At 44.7% G+C, this 17,994-nt stretch overlaps 1 protein-coding gene across 2 annotated transcripts in view; it reads left to right on the forward strand.

The window, feature by feature from the left end:
• Window positions 1-17,994, forward strand: part of LOC146797804 (F-box only protein 27-like) — a 377,425-nt gene that overhangs the window by 133,856 nt on the left and 225,575 nt on the right. For both annotated transcript variants that reach the window (XM_085624989.1, XM_085624988.1), the window contains exon 4: window positions 9,083-9,178. In XM_085624989.1, the coding sequence (XP_085481115.1) occupies window positions 9,083-9,178 (96 nt within the window). The remainder of the gene's footprint in view (window positions 1-9,082; window positions 9,179-17,994) is intronic.

A 17,994-nucleotide genomic window follows, 5' to 3' on the forward strand; every position in this document is an offset into this window, starting at 1 on the left:
ACACGCATCTCTCTGTGTCTCTCTGTGTCTCTGTCTCTCTCTGTGTCTCTCTCTCTCTCTCTCTCTCTCTCTCTCTCTCTCTCTGTCTCTGTCTCTGTCTCTGTCTCTGTCTCTGTCTCTGTCTCTGTCTCTCTCTGTCTCTCTCTCTGTCTGTCTTTCTCTGTGTCTCTGTCTCTCTCTGTCTGTCTCTCTCTCTCCCTCTCTCTCTGTCTGTCTCTGTGTCTCTCTTTCTCCGTGTCTGTCTGTCTGTCTTCCTCTGTCTCTCTCCCCCCTCCCCCCAAGGCTTTGGAAATGGTTAACCCTTCACAAAATATCTCTAACGGCAGAGCAATGTGCCAGGACTCCGGAATAACTTAGCAGACGCCTTAAGCAGAACAAGAGGCAGCTGCCACTAATGGGAACTGGAACAGACCCAATTAGACAGGATATTTGCAGTCTGGGGGAAAACCAGCGCTAGATCTCTTTGCGACCCACATCAACTCCAAATGCTGATTTTTCACAAGCAGATTTCCTCTCCCAAACTCTTGGTGGAATGCTCTTTTAATGCGCTGGTCGGGGATCTATGCATACGCTTTTCCTCCATCCCCCTAATACCCAGAGTCCTCACGAAGTTGAAATTGAAACACTCTCGCCTTCTCCTAATAGCCCCCAAGTGGCCCAGGCATCAGTGGTACACCAAGCTTCTTCTCTTCTCAGAAGCTCAGCCCATCCGCCTGTTACCAACACCGTTGACCAGGAACCAGGGTCCGATATGTCATCGGAGCCAGCAACCGTGCAGCTGCATGCGTGGCTCCTGAATTCTTCGAATTTCAGGATCTAATCATTTCACAAGAATGCAAAGATATAATTGCTAAGACCCGAGCTGACAGCACCAACAAGACCTATAGACTGAAATGGAAGCAATTTTGTCTATGGTGCCGGAGTAATGAAATGCATCCTTTTCTTTCTGCCTCAGAAGAAGTATTACCTTATTTGCTATCATTAGCTAAATCTGGATTGGCATACTCTTCAGTAAAAGTTCACCGCACTGCTATATCTAGGTATAGACGCTCATCGAAATACTCATTGTTATGCTCGTCAATAATCATAAAGCAATTTATGAAAGGTCTGTTTCGAACTTTGCCACCTATGCAAGCTCCACCTCCGGAATGGCATTTAAATGTAGTTCTATCACAACTACTAAAACAACCCTTCGAGCCCATCCATAAGGCAGGTATTAAATACTTAACCAGGAAGCTGGCTCTCCTTTTAGCTCTCACATCAACTAGACGGGTTAGTGAAATACAAGCCTTTACCATTGCGCATCCTTTCCTCCGCTTCACGGACGAAATGGTCATTCTCAGGATGAATCCTAAATTCATACCCAAGGTTCCCTCTCAATTGCCCTTGAATGAACCAGTCATGTTAAGAACTTTCTTCCCGAACCCTTCAACTCCTGCAGAGAGAACACTTCACTCTATAGACGTCAAAAGATGTCTTAAGTTCTACTTACAAAGGACTAAAGCTGTATGCAAGTCAGACCAACTATTAGTGGCCTATGGGCAAGGCCGTCAAGGTGTTGCAGTTTCTAAAGCTACTATCGCCAGATGGATAGCAAACCTAATCAAATTTTGTCACGACAAAGCTGGCAAGCCATTGTCAAGGACAGTGAAAGCGCACTCCGCTCGGGCAGTCTCCGCATCAGCTACTATGTTTGCGGGAGTGCCTCTAGAGAAGATCTGCAGAGCTCCAATGTGGAAAACAACTCACACGTTTACGCAGCATTACTCCCTGGAATCAATGCAGCGTGCTGACGCAGCCGTAGGACAGGCAGTGCTATGGAACTTGTTCCAATAAGGTAAGCCTCTTTAATTAGAGGATTTATATTTATTAAAATAACATAAAAAGAATGTTCATGTATGTTTTATAGTGTTTACAAGTCTCGTGTTTCATTGATATAAGGAAAATATTTATAAAAAAACCATTGCCTTTGCTTTATGAATTGTCTCAGCACTAGCACTGTTACAAGACAAACCGATGGTATATACGTTGCAAAATGTTAATCGCACTACCCACCATCCACTATAAGGGGGAACAACCTTTTACAACGCAACTTTTACAACGCACTACACTTACAACGCAATTTTTACAACGCAACATCCACTACAACGCATTCCATTACATCGCATGACGCTACAACGCATTTTTAAAAACTACCTTTACAACGCATTCCATTACATCGCATACTACCTTTACAACGCATACCATTACAACGCATAATATTACACTACACTATCCAACACTTACCCTACTGTTGCACCCCCTGGAGTTAGAATAGTAATTTTTACCCCTATACTATCCAACACTTACCCTACTGTTGCACCCCCTGGAGTTAGAATAGTAATTTTTATCCCTATACTATCCAACACTTACCCTACTGTTGCACCCCCTGGAGTTAGAATAGTAATTTTTACCCCTATACTATCCAACACTTACCCTACTGTTGCACCCCCTGGAGTTAGAATAGTAATTTTTACCCCTATACTATCCAACACTTACCCTACTGTTTCACCCCCTGGAGTTAGAATAGTAATTTTTACCCCTATACTATCCAATACTTACCTTAAATGCAATGTAATATTATGCGTTGTAATTGTATGCGTTGTAAAGGTAGTATGCGTTGTAATGGAATGCGTTGTAAAGGTAGTTTTTAAAAATGCGTTGTAGTGTCATGCGATGTAATGGAATGCGTTGTAGTGGATGTTGCGTTGTAAAAATTGCATTGTAAGTGCATGCGTTGTAAAAGTATGCGTTGTAACGTCATACATCCACTATAAGTGATATATATTCTATAATCATCGAAGCGCAGTCGCCTTACCCCGTCCACAAATCACGGCGGGATGGCGAGTCCCTTTACATCGACCGACGCTGTCTCCTCATACGCCAAGCAGCAGGCTGTGGACTCAATTTTGCAAGGTGGTATTTTATTCAGGTTTAGACACAATACACTCTACGCGTTTCGGAGCTAGAGCTCCTTGCTCACGCGTAGAGTGTTTTGTGTCCAAGCCTAAATAAAATACTACCTTGCAATATTGAGTCCACGGCCTGCTGCTTGGTGTATGAGGAGACCGCGTCGGTCGAGAGATAAATATATCTCTCTCTGCTTACTATTCTGATTCAGGCATGTGAATCTATGAAATATACCCCTATACTGGATAAGAAGTAAGTTTATTACCTCTAACTGCAGTTATCCAGTATTGGTATCTTTCATAGATTCACATGCAACCCACCCTCCTCCCCGGAGAGGCTCCTCAAGCATTACAGTACTACTAACCACACTTGTGCTGGAAAATCTGAGGGATTCAGCCTCTCTTGGGAAGGTTCTAGAGGATTCTGGGTGCTGATTGGTAGTAGTCTAAGTTTGGTCCTTTTTAAAAAAAAAAAAAAAAAAAAAAAAAAGGAGGTTGAATACATGGTTACTTCCATGATAGCCTATGGAAATTATTTTCTGCTTTATTATATGTACCGTGGGACTCCCACTTCGATAGGAAATGATTCAGGCATGTGAATCTATGAAAGATGTCAATACTGGATAACTGCAGTTACAGGTAAGTAACTTATTTCTTCAGCAGAAAAGGGGAGGGGGACGGGTTAGGCTAATCTGTCTTATACCATGACAGGGATTTTTATAGAATACGGTTTATTAGCCATGCTGACAGTATTTTTGATATGCATTTGTTTCCTAATTGTGGCACGAATGCTGCATTTCAGGACTCAATAGTTTGAATAAATATTTCAAACTTCCTCCATGTTTTTTGTTTATTTTATTGTGGATGAGTGAGAGAGTGAAAGGGTGTGTCCTTTTACCGCGATCCCTGAGAGGGTTGAGAGGGTTGTGTTGTGGGTTATTAATTCACTTGTTTCTCTAGTAAGGTTAGGAGGGCAAGTGAAGCACTATAGCTAGTCTCACTCTGGTTCATAGGTACAGAGGTAGTATGGAGTCTCAGTCCCTACTTGCCAACGTTCGAAGGTTCCAAGCATAGTTCTGTTCCTGAGCAGAATTCCTGCAACATGGCTGTCGGAGCCCTGCGGAGGCTGGGCTGGGGCACCCCTCTTACGCCATCTGTACCGTGCCGCCTTGTCCCTCCCGACACTGCGTAAAGAGTCTACCTAGCTTTGCGAGGCAGCGTGGTCCAGCTACACCTGCCCTTGCAGTTTGGCTTTTTTCCCTTTTTCACCCTCTCTGCATGCTGGAGCCCCCCTGATCTGTCCCTTGTCTCGCATCTCTGCTTGGGCCACCCTTCTGCTTTCTGCAGGCCTTCTGCTACCCTGCACTTCGCCTCCCACGTCTCTCCCTGTGGTGCCTGGTGTCTTCCCCTATGCAGACTTAAGCCACCCCTCAAGCCAGTCCACCCACTGGCATGGAGGCCACAGCACACCCATTCAGCGGACGTGTACAGAGGGCACACCGTGCATGCACGGGCACCTCTCTCCGAGTCTGTACTCCAAACTCCACGGATTGCATTTGCCTCAGTTTGGATGATCTTCGAGCCCTGGACCCGGATGCCAAAACGGCTGCTCCTAGGCCTGCCCCAGGACCACCGAAGGCCCCTTCTCCTGCCAGAACTACCTCTCTACCTGCATTACAAGGACACCACTGGCACTGCGTCCATCGACCGCACCACATCACTCACACCCAGCAGCAAGCCCGGCGCCAACAACCCCAGAGAGATCAACTGCCTGTTGCTCAATGCACGCTAACTTGGAAAGCATACCACGGAAGTATGTGACATCATCACCACCCACGCCCCAGATGCAGTCTTCATCACAGAGACGTGGCTGCACCCCACATTAGCACCCGACATTGCCCCTGCCACCCTGGCCGGATACAAGATCGCGCACTGAGATCGCTTCAATAGAAGCGACAGTGGCATATTCCTAATCTACAAAGAGACCCTCGAATGTGCTGCCACCACAGATGACACTACCCCCTCCATGTAGCACCTCAACTTCCAACTCCAAACGAATAATGAAACCACAATATGAGGCACCCTCTCCTGCAGACCTACTGGACCACGCCCTCCCTTTTGTAACGCCATGCCCGACTTTATTGCTCCGATTGACATCGACTTGAATATGTGCATATTGCTAGGAGACCTCCACTTTTTTACCTAGAAAACACCGACATCAACACAGTTGACCTCCTAGAAAGTATGGCGTCCCTCTGACTCAAGCAACTGGTTATCGATCACACCCACGTTGCAGGACACGCTCAACCCTGTCTTTGCATCCAGCAACAGAGTAAAATACACACTCACTGAAGAGCTCACCTGGACTGACCACCACTGCATCCACGTGGTCATCTCGGAACCCCTCAACACACCAACCTCCACCACCAGCAGAACGTGTGCAGCTGATCCAAGGTATGAGAACAAAACTGGACCAATGCCCTCAACTCTGGAGCCCCTACTCCCATCACGCTTTCAGCCTCAGCCACCAACTCATCAGCAAATAACTCATTAAGATCCTCAACTCATTGATCACCACAGCCCACTTCCCCCAACACAGACATGAACCCTTCACTGAAGGAGGCCTTCTGAGGACCCAGGAGAACCGAAGAACTACCTTCCATCTCTTTGCTCCCCTTCCCAGCCAAGGTCATCAAGAAGGCAGTCAACCTCCAGCTCACCAGACATCTGGAGTTCCCCCAACCTCTTGGACCCTTCCCAATCTGGCTTCCGAGTAAACCGCAGCACCGAGACCGCTCTAGTTGCAGCAACGTATGACATCCGACCAGCTAGACCAGAGATAAACAGTGGCCCTAATCCTCCTTGACCTCTCAGCAGCTTTCAACACTGTATCCTGCCACACACCTATCAACAGGCTCCATCAGATTGCAATTCAAAGGGCAATCCTGTAGTGGTACGCATCATACCTCAAAGGCAGAACACAGATTACCATCCTCCCTCCCTACTCATTGACCTCATAAGAACATCACCTGTGGGGTACCTCAAAGCTCACCCCTCAGCCCAATCCTCTTCAACACATACATTGCCCCCCCACCAACATCTTTGAAAACCACGGACATCTCCGACGACACGCAACTCATCTTCTCTCTATTAACAATCCAAGAACCATCAAAGTCTAGTTCCAAATATGCCTGAAAGATGTTGCTGACTGGATCAACAACAACACCTCAAGCTCCAACAAGACAGAAGTACTCCTCTTTGGGATAGGCAAGGACACACATTGCAATAGCAAATGGTCACCCCCAGAGCTGGCCCAACCCGGATACCCACCAAACACGCCTGCAATCTCTGCATCATCCTCGACAGCCAGCTATCCATGAAGAAGCAAATCAGCGCCATCTCCACTGCCTGCTTCCTCGCGCTCTGTATGCTCAGGAAGGTGTTCAGATGGCTCCCGACCAACACCAGGTGAACTGTCACGCAGTCTCTCGTTACCAGCGGACTCTACTGTGGCAACTCCCTCTATGTAGGAATAACAGCCCAACCCATGAAGAAGCTCCAAACAATCCAGAACACAGTGGCAAGGCTCCACCTCGCCAGACAGAGCCATATATCCCCTCACCCCTGGAAACTCCACTGGCTACCAGTCATGAAGAGATGCCAGTACAAGCTACTCACCCACTCACACAAGGCATTTCACAACGAAAGACCTGCGTACCTCAACCAACTCGTGACCTGTCACCAGCCCACCAGGAAACTCAGATCTGGATCCCTCGCTGCTCCTTCGCCCATCTGGCCGCCAAGACCGGGAACGACCTCCACCTGCACCTCAGAGTCTCATCATCACTCCAGCAATTCAGGAAGGACCTCAAGATATGAATGTTCAACCGATAGGAGGGCAGGCAGTTTATCAGGCAGCGCCTCGAGACCCTCACAGGGGAAGAAGCTGCACTCTTTAAAAATCTTGATTTCTTCATAGATAAAGGATGTTAAAGCCTTACTACAGTACTGAGCAGCTGCTCTGAAAAATGCTCTTGAGAAAAGCAAACCTAGTCAGAAGATATGTTGAGAGGCATAATCTCTGTTTACAGGACGTTAAACAAGCCCTTTGCTAAGACATTTCTATTAACCCTGGGTTTAGGATCACCATTCATTCTATAAACTCGAACTTCATTCTACATATCAACATTTCCAAAGCAGGGCTGGGAGCAATATTGGTTCAGTTTGTAGTGGATGCTTAAGAGCTACATTTTTATCCCAGTTGAAAACCTAAAGCCAGAGAAAGACTATTCACCAACCCTAGGAATTAATAATGTTCAAATGTGCTATGGGTTCATTAAAATATTCTATTGTGGGGCAATACTTTGTTGAAGCACTACATCATGTTCATTTGTTTATATTTCTGTCGACGAGGATAGAATCCAAAGGGTTTGGGGTCCCTTTCTGTCTCTGCAATCTAATGCATTCAAGACTGAGTATTGAAAACATACTATGCAAAACAATGTACACTTTCTCTTTGAAGGATAATGGTAGGATCCACTAGGGCTAGGGTAGCCCACAAATACAATGTTGTATATAGTTCACTTTACCCATAACTAGGTCTATACATCCCACCCACAACTTTTCCCAGTGGTAATTTAGTGGTTGGGGGCTAGCAGCCATTTCCCATCCCCTTTCCACTAAACTGGAATGACCAAGGGCCCATTTGTGTCGTAACGAAACTCGACAGTCACCTGGATGGAAGCTCTGTCAAAACAGTTCTGTCCTCAGCATGAGACGGCTCTGCCATGTCCCACTGACCTGCAGCTGTACTGTTACCAGAAGCAGGCTTTAGAGCAGACTCTTCATTGTGTGCTGAAGGAATTATTCAAGACGGTCTTGTGTTTGTGTAGGGCGGAGTTCAGAGGAGCGTTGGACAGGAACAGGTAAGAGGTTTTGGGGTTAGTTTTAAGGTGTGCGGGGTTCGGGTTAGTTTTAAGGGGATCGGGGATTAGGGTTAGTTTTTAGGGGCTTGGAGGGATCGTGTAACATTTTAGGGGGTGGGAGGGATCGAGTTAGTTTTTAGGGGGTGGGGGTTCGGGTTAGTTTTTGGGGGGTTGGGAAGAATAGTTGGTTTTAAGGGTGTGGGGGGAGGTTCCTGTTAGTTTATAGGGGCTTGGACCGTTCGTGTTAGTTTTTAGTGGGTGGGAGGGGATAGAGTTCATTTTTAGGGGGTTGGGGAGAATAGAGAGAGTTTTTAGGGGGTTGGGGAGAATAGAGTTCGTTTTTAGGGGTTTGGGGAGAATAGAGTTCGTTTTAAGGGGGTAGGAGGGGATTGAGTTAGTATTTAGGGGTGGGGGAAATTCGTGGTTCAGTACGTTGTGGTTCTTTACTTAGTGGTTTAGATTGGGTCGTTGTTTAGAATTCATGGTTTAGGCACTTGTGATTAAGGAGGTAGAGGTTTAATCATACAACTGCGGAAAACTACACAAGACATTGCACTTTCTGTATTTGGAATTTGGTAGTGTTTGGGGGGCTGGGGACTCTGGATAACAGGCTGTAGGAGAGATGTGGGCAAGAGAATGTGAGGTGCCTGCCAAGAGGGTCACCAATTAGAGGCGTAAAGGTGGCATTAAGACTATATGGCAAACTGTCTTTAGGGAGGGGATGAGTTTTCATTGTGCTATTATAGACCCACCCTTGGGGAAAACTGACTGCCAGTGAAACACCGTGCTGGACTGCACACACCAACCCTTTTTTTCCTGAATGGAAGGGGAAGTCCTCCTAGGACGTCTTCTTAGGCAGTTTGTTCAGTCTAACATTTTTATAGTTGCCATTCCAGCAGGCATGGTTTCCTTCTATAACTGGTGTCATGTGCTCGTACTAAATATTTTTTTGACCTGTTAAATTTTATTAGTTCGGCCAATCTATTATTTACCAAGGTCTGGATTTACCAGTTCTGAAACCCTTGTGCTTATGCGTGTAGACCAAGCTCATTAAAATCTCTGTTAATGGCACAACTTGATTGATTACATATATGTATTTCACTGACTTGATTGCAATGTAGCCACACAGACCATTCACTACAAAGTGATACAGTGAAAATGTGACAGCACTGAAAGACCCAATTGTTTTCTGATTGTTTTTTTCTGCAGCTGGTGCACCAAGTGGCAGGTTGTTGACCTATGGGCGAAAGGATATTCACAGGAACTTCTAGATTCTGAGCAACCTGAAATTTGTGTCTCCGATTGGTGAGTAAATGTCTGCGCTCAGTAATTACATACATTAGAAAAAGATCTGTGTTTGAAAAGGGTGTCAGACCTCATCTAGTGACACATAGGCCAGAAGGCACACACGCTGCCTTTATCTTGTTTGGGCATAGGAAAAACGAGGAAACCTCATCAGGAATGTTTTTCAGCATCAATTCGTTTTACATGGATTATCTTGTTGCATCTTGGAGTAGTTTAATCTGTAATTGTCCTAAAGTTTCCCAAAAAAATAAATTTTAGATCGGGCTGTGAAAAAGTTACATGTGATCAGATTGAACCCCGGAATGGTGCTTAATCTACTTCATCTTCCGAGCTTCTACACCAGTCCCAGTTTGGCTTCTGAATCTTAAGAGTGGTTTTGGCCATTGATATGTGGATCGTGATTCAGGTAGAGATCTTCAGAACACTGATGACTTAGAGACGGGGCGGGGATGCTATGTGGAGTGTTATTGTTTATCAATTTGAAGTGTTTTTGTGGTACATAAATGGGGTTTGAGTAGCTGGAGATGACACTTTTTGGTTTTGTCACGGGGACCAAAACCAGTTTATGGGCAATGGTAAACTCTTCACACGGAGCTGTGTTCTGGTCAGTCACAAAGTGCAGTCCAAGCAGCCACTAAAAGGTTTAAATCCAGGATACTCCAGTGAAAAAAAAAATTAGAAATGTTGGGCCAGAAGAACTACAGGAAAAGTTAAAATTGTCCAGTGGAGAGGATATTGGATACAGAGTTCTCCCAGGACAAGTATGAACATGGCAGTTCAAGGAGATCCCTGAAAAAATGGCAATGATATGCTTTGGAGGAAGTTCTGTATTCATGCGACACTTAGCAGGTATTTCCAAAGCCCAAAGGTTCAATGCCATTGTTTCTAAATGAAGAGCATTTACATTTTGAACTGGTCATGCGTCAAAAAAGCAATCCCTTTTTTTAGATCGCTTACTAGTGACCGCTTTAGTACTCATTGGCAACTAATATTGCATTATGAAAGTTATTAATATTTGATTAGGAAGATGATCGTGTTACTCACTATATAACCTTTCTAGGTTTAAGGTAGCTGCTGTCTTCTATGAAATTCAAGTCCTCTAGAATTTGTGCCTGATAGTGGCACATTAAGTAGAATACTAGAGCTATATGTAGTACCTAGGACCCTCTGGGACATGTTTAGCACAACTCCCATACCATTACAAAGGAAGAGTGACTTGATAAGGAAAGACCCCCTAATAAGCACAAAGTCTTGGAGGAACAACTCTGGAGACTTGAATAATGTAATGCTGGGCAGGTGTCCTCTTCTGGCACTTTCTTTGTATAATTTTTCTTAAGACTTCTCCCACACTAAGAACCAACACTGACTGATAAGGGACTGCACTGCTGCCAACTTGCCGCATGGCATGAAAAATATTTAGCCAGTTTGAATGTTTGCAGCAACAGCACTCTGACATCTGTGACTATGGACAATAAAATGTAAAAAAACAAAAACAAATGCTATCAATAAAAGGCCATTATTAGTCTAATAAATGAGGTAATTATTGCCTAAGAAGATGCATGGATTTATAAAAGTATACCTCTATGACAATTTAAACAGCCGCTTATTTTCCATGTCATACTGAATTAAATCTCACAAAGAGGGCTGAACCAGGCCACTGACAACAGGAATCTCAATGGCACAAAGCCTCCAGCATTTCTAGGAGCTTGACTGGACACGGTTTCTGTCAGTCATTTACTAGCCACTTGAGTTAAGTAAGAGGTCAGCCGCTTTTTACGAAGTCTCGCTGCCACTTTGAGAGGGTGAAAGCAGTTTTTCCCTCCTTTATTTTAGTAACCTTGGTCGAAGCTGTCGAATTTCCTTTCTTACACTGGACTTTTATCGTAAAAATAACAGCCTGCTTCCTGCCACTATCCGTATTAAAAATTATATTCTTGCGCAAGGTTGATTATCATTCCTCTACCTCATTGAAGATCTTAAGCCCTTCAAAGTAGCTGCAGGTACCAATTTTTATCTTTCACGTACCTTTTGCAAGTGTCCTCAGTGCCTTATCGCCTACCCCAAGAGTTAGTCATTAAGCAGTGGTGGTGCTCCTACAAGAAGTTGTCGATCTTAGATCCCCATGTAGTCTGTCTTTGGTGTTTTGGGCATAACAGGATTCGAGTTCTTGTGAGAAGTATTGCCTTATGCACTCCAAGGCAGTCAATGAGAGGAAAGACATACTTTTCATGATACTGGCCAGATTCCGTTGGAAATGTTCCTACTCCAGATCTTGTTCAGCAGGAAAGTCGGTGAAGCAACAGCATTTGAAGGAAAAACCCTCTTGTAGGAAGCATAAGATGCATCACAAATAGTAATTCTCCTAATCCCACACCATTCCTGTTCTCCAGGTGGATTCAGATGCAGCATTCTCTGACTTCATCAAAGGTGATTCAGGTACTGGAAAAGTTGCTCACAAAGTTTTGGGTGCCGTAAGCCATTTCTGGTAGATTGAAGCCTTCCCCATGCCTTGCTTCAGATGTTCTACTCTGCTCCTCCCTCTTTTGCACCTTCTGGCCCTGCAAAGCCTTCAAGACCCCCACACCAAGCTTCCACCAGCTGCTCCTGCTGCTAGTGGACCTCTATATGAGTTGGATCAAAGCTGATACAGCTTTCATCGCTCTGAAGGAACAAGTTCTGCAAACAGGTACAGTACATCGGCTTACAGGACCAATCTCCAAGAGTTAAGGTGAGCGGAGTGCAAGGTCCAAGGCAGCACCAACAATACACTACCAGTGGCAGGAGGGCATCCGGGTGTAGGGTGCAAATCGGCATCGGGAGCCTAGCAAGTGGACTCAGGCCTTGTGATGGTCCGAGATTGGGGAGGAAGGGGGCGTGGAGAAGGCGGCAGGACTCCTTTGGTCCTCTTCTCCAAGGTCCAGGGGCGACTGGTGCAGAAGTGTCTGTAGGAGTCGGGTTTTCCCTCACCGGAGCAGTCGCAGTAGAGGGGGCCTGCGTGCAGAGGGTGCATGCGATGTCAAGGAGCCCAGGAGGGGTGGGAACCTTGTTGGCACCATTGGCCCACCTTAACTTGGGCCAGAGGTGATGGTTGCAGTGGTTGCTTCAGGTGTTGGGTTCTGGCGGTTCCAAAGGTCTTGAAGTCTTCTTTTTTGAAGTTTCTGCTGTAAAAGTCTGCTATTCAGAGGACGTCTTGAGACTTTTTCGAAGGCAGGCAGTCCTCTCAAAATTCTGGAGTCACAGCTGCAGGACCAGTAGACTTTGGTGCAGTTTTCAACGAGGGCTGCAGACAGGCCAGTGAGGGTGGGGCCAAGTCAGGTGCTCGCTTCATTCTTCTCTGCTTTTGCAGCTCTTCGGTGTCTTCTCCCTTCTTAGATTGTCAGGATCTGCTTCTCTGGTGCCATGGACTCCCCTAAATTCTGAATTTATGGGAGTGTAGGTTAGTAGCCAATGTTCTACTGACCCTCTGGGTCACTATGCCCCCTGAATGACAACTTCCTGTTGGAAGTGGGCGTAACCCTATCCCAGAATTCCAAGGTATGCATGCCATTTCAAAGATGGCTACCTCTAAAAAATCTTGTCCACCTTTCAGCTAGCCCACCTTAGGGGTGGAACTAGCCTGGGGGTGGCACACCTACCAGACTAATTTTCCTGCCTGTCCAGGTGCCCAGTGGGCTCTGGACGGGGAAGAAGGCTTCCTCTCCTGTGAGGGGAGCCAGATTCGCTTTGCAAAGGTGGTGGCTCCTTTGAAGTTCGCCTGCCCCAGGAGGGTAATCAGCAGGTATTCCTATGGAAGGGGGGAGTCTTACACCCTCTTTCCGGACAGGCGTTTGTTCCTGACCTCCTGAGAGCTAAAGGCTCTCACCCTAGGAGGTCAGAAAATTGTCTTGGGTGGCAGGCGAGCTGAATCCTCTCAGCAAGCACACCAGAGGCTGGTAGGTTTTCAGGAGGCACGTCTAAGGTGCCCTCTGAGGGAATGTTTTAGTAAATCCAACTCTGGCATCCGTGTGGGTTTATCAAGACGAGATGTTTGATACCAAACATTCCTATTTTCAGTAAAGCCATCATGTAGCTGGGGAACGCGTCTTCGCCAGTGCCCAGTACATGGTTTAAGATGGCTTCCCTGGTCACTTGCAGTGGGAGCAATGGGGCTCACCAGCATAGGGGCTTTTCTGCTCGTGCAGATATGCTCTCATATATAATATTAAGCACCCTTCCGTAGGGCTGTCCGGCCTGCCATAGGGGTGACCTACAAATATCATATGCAGTGGTAGGGGACATGTCACAAAGGGATGTGTTACAGGTCATGTTTTCACTTTTGTTTGCGGGAGGATAAGCAGCCTGCAATGGCAGTTGTGCATGTGCTTTGTGAGGGGTCCCCTAGGTTGGCACAGTTGATGCTACAGCCCTTGGGGGACCTTTCTTACACCAGGCCCTGGGTACAAGGGTGCCATTTACTATGGGCTTACCGTGGTAGCTAAAGGTTTGCCAATTGGGGAAACAATTGTACAGTTTTAGGGAAAGAACACTGGTACTGGGAACCTGATTAGCAGGGACCCAGTGCACCTCAGTCAAAGTTGCATCAAAAACTAGGCAAAAAGTGGGGGTGGGGGGTGGGTACAGCAACAAAAATCCAGTCCCTACAGTCACACCATCACCTTTTCCACAAACCGCTTAAACCCTTGGAGCGTAGCTCTTCCTTATTAAAGAACAAACATGTTTTCAAACATGAAGAGTACAAAATAAAACTTCTAGGGCAAAATTAAACACATCAAAAACCTGTTATGTTATTTTTTGCAAACAGATATTAAAAACCGTTCAAAAAGCTCGGAGTGTGTAGAATCGTGCATAAAGATTATAGCTTTTCTCGAACTATCGAAGGAGTGGAAAAAAACCCATTTTATCTCTGCGTGTCATTGTAAGTTAAACAAGCATTGGCATAGCCAATAGGTCTCGCCTTTGGGACCTTATAAGTGTTTAGCCATGCAACAGTTGCATAACTAAATACTTATAATGTCCCAAAAGCGAGACCTATTGGCTATGCCAAGCGGCCGCGAAAGTGATCGCGATCGTGATCAAACATCAAAGCGGCCGTGAAAGTAATCGCGGTAAAAGCGGCGCGCGCGCCCGCGCACATGCACTGTAGCTCTAGGCTGGCCTGGTAGCACTTTTGGAGCCCTCTCAATAAGTCTCGCCAGACCAGCGCATGCGCTGGGTCAGGCGAGACCTAAAAATAGAGCAGAAGAAAGAAAAGCAACGTTCTGTTTTCGTTATTTTAAAGAGCTGCTTCAATTATGCTCTGTGACCTGACCTACCTTTCACCTTGGCGGCTGCCAATTGACATTGTGACTTCTGAAGTCGACTGCAATAACTTAAAATTGTCGAGCTCTGAGTAAGTCACATGTTGCCGATTATAAGGTAATTAGATAATGGCGTTTATACAGGGATTACAGAATCCGTCGTATTTTAAAATTATCAAAGATGTCTTCTCCCAGCGAGGGACACTGCAAAAAATGGAAAATGCCAGGATTTGTGTCTAATATCCAGAGTTTCATTCCTAGGGAAATGTCCTTTTAATAAATTGTAAAGGAATATATCTATGCATTTTTCTTTTGATACTATACCTACTGAAAGAACAGATTAAAAGCTATAGCACAAAACAAAGGTGGTGCTTTTTGGCCCATATTGGCTGTCTGTGGTAGTAATCAGATCTTCTCCAGTCATATGAACCATGCAGGAGACTTTCATGTGGGCATGTTTCCCATCAAGGATTTCAGAGAATATCTTAAAGCGCAGCATTTCATCCTGTGACTTGTGAATACCTCTACACTGGCTGTCTGTCTTCCCTTCAACTTCATGAACATCCGGAAAGATGCAAAACAAAGTAGTTCTGTTAGAACATTATAAATAAAAAAGGTTCTCCATTTGGTTAGTATCTTGAAGATTGCAATAGGACATGCCAGGTAGAGATGGTAGTTCCTAAGCTGCTGTATCTGGCCTTGGATTTTCACATATAAATGTACATATTTGCTGTCAAAACTGTGCATAATAAATTGCCATTTATCACTATTGACGTGATTAAAGTTTTCATAGAGAGCCTTAAAGCCTTTCCCCTGCCAGGAGCGCCACATTTAGAGTTGAATATTGTCCTTCTCAGAGTATATTTAAGACCTTCACCATGTGATAGAATGATGGGAAATTAAATATTTTCACAAAACCCATAATGGGCTTTCACATACAGGAGTTTCTGCAATTGCTGTCTGTAGAAGATTGATTCAAAGACATGCATAGAATAAAGGATACTGTCCTATCTTCTATACCCTGGTCTTTTCTGCTTTCATTTGTACTTTATAAATGTACATTTAGCTACCAATACTGATGATCACAAGTGACCATTACCTTCCCTGGTCCCTTTTCTCATCATCCCAAAGATTAAATATTTCATCAATAGCCTTACAAATGTAAGCCTCCCAGGACCTGTCATTTGGGAGTTGAAAGCAGTCCTTCCCAAAGTGACAGACTGCTTCTTCAAATCCATATATAATACAAACCTTCTACATGTTTGAAACGTGGCTGTTGCATCAGTTAAAAGGATGAATTAGATGTTATGTGACTGGCATTGTTTAGAAACATTGTTATGGTGTTAGAACACTTTAGCAGGATGTGTAGTTGTTTCTTTGTCAATTATTTGGTGTTTGCTTGTGAGAGGTTAGAGAGTTTGCTTAGTGTTTAATTTAGAAGTGGGATGTGTATATTAGTATGAAAGTGTGTGAATTTGAGTTTGAACTTGGAAAACGTCTCTAGTGTGTTATGTGGGTTGATGCGTGTGGCAAAGGATATTCTTTTCTTTGGATTGTGTTATCAGTTGTACATTGTTCGGCCAGACCAATATTTGCTTGTTATAAAGTTTCTATGAATCTGGTAGGACTGTTTATTTAATACAACAATACTTCATAATACAGGGACGGAGTCACCTTATATAATCAGTTAATGTTTGGCTAGCTCTCAGTACTGCATCTAAACTCCTAACCTTACAGAGTTATAGATGTCAGTAACCTAGAACGTGACTCTCAGATTGCCAAGGAAATTGTGGAAACTGATCTATCCCTTTCGTTTGTCACTTTTGCATGGCCAAAGTGTCACAAAGAAAAGATACAATATTGCCTTTTCAAACGTTTATTGAAAAGATCTCATGTTTGTATTTAACCTCTTGAGTGCCCATGACGAGCTGGTCTCGTCATGGGCTGCGGTTGCGCTGTGCCCATGACGAGACCAGCTCGTCATAAACCCCGCCCGCTAATGAAACGCCCGGCACAGGGCGGGGAAAGGGGCGGGCACTCAAGGGGTTAAAACATAAACTGCGATTATCAGAAAGACAAGGCATTATAAGAATAGTGAAAAACACCAACCGTTCAACCATGTTAATTGTTTATAATGTTACTACGGTTACTCCTATCTATTCCTAATTTCTACATGCTAAAGAGAGCATGTCTGGAGTACCCATCTGCCAAGCCTGTTGGAATGACTTGGTAATGTATGTCAGGAAACCAGGCTCAGTGCATTCACAAATGCACCTCCGTCTGAGTGTACAGCTATCTTCCTTCTCAGGATGAAGGTCTGGGACAGCGGAACTGCATTTCAGTCATAGCTCAGCAACATCCTTCCATTATGTCTCCTGCAGGAAGTGAACCTCTCACCGACTTCGGCCTGGGCGCTGTTTTTATAATAAAACGCCAAGCTTATGGCCGTGTGCAGAACAATGTTTTAATCTGACTGAAACAGAAGAGTCGTCTCCAACGAGCACAGGAAATAAAACAATGCATCATGTTCTGAGTTGTGCGACTCTGGAACTAACTGTGCAAACTACAAGGCAACAATTTCTATCAAGAATAAAGGCGTGCATAGCACATTCTCACAATAGGGAAAACATGCAAACCACCATTAGAAAACAATACTAAGTTAAAAATGAAAAGCTAAAATGGAGACTAAATGTAAGCTACATAGCATGCTCTATGTATGCATATAATCCATTTATGTAATTGAATTGTGTTGCAGTTGATGTATGAGGATATAAAGTGTCCAGTCGAGCTTGAGGGGTCTGAGTATGATCATTTGTAGGTGTGTCTAGAATAGTAGAGTCGGATTATGTTGAGTGGAGGTACCAATTGGATATTCAGTGAAAGCCAGATTATGGGATTTCAGATGTATGCTGGGGGTGTGTTAAAATCAATGATATACTAATTTGAAGTGTGTTTGGTGTATCTTGGGTTCGGTGAGAAGTGTGCACCATGAGCTGTTCTACAAGCCAAAACCATTGCTTCTGTATGTGTGATGCTTAGCAGACTCCCTGAGGGGATTGTTGTCCATGCCGAAAGGGAGAAGCAAAGTAGGCATGGCAAGCAGAGTGCAACATCAGTTTGTTTCAGTATTTGTTTCCTGGCTAGAAGAGATAGAACAATTGATATATATAGAGCATTACTTAGGAATGACATCCCATAGTTCATAGCGCTGACATATAAAATGGTTAAACCTAAAGTATGTGCAAGAGAATAGTAAATAGTAAATCTCTGTGATGTTTTAGGTCTGAAGCACACTGCCTTTGTAGTATGTGAGTGCAAGGGCACAACATGCTGGATCAGTTCTAAATTTTTTGGCTTGTCTTAGTTGAAACTGAGAGGTTCTTGTATAGATTGCAGCTTAAAAGTGTGTCTGAATGGAGTTTGTTAGTTGGCAGAACCATGGTGGAGGAGAAGATGCAAATCTGATAGAGACTTCTAGCTGCTTTGAATTCCCCAGTCGTCCGGCTGGATCTGGAAACT

Source organism: Triturus cristatus, chromosome 9, assembly GCF_964204655.1.
Source record: "Triturus cristatus chromosome 9, aTriCri1.1, whole genome shotgun sequence".
Lineage (NCBI taxonomy): Eukaryota > Metazoa > Chordata > Amphibia > Caudata > Salamandridae > Triturus > Triturus cristatus.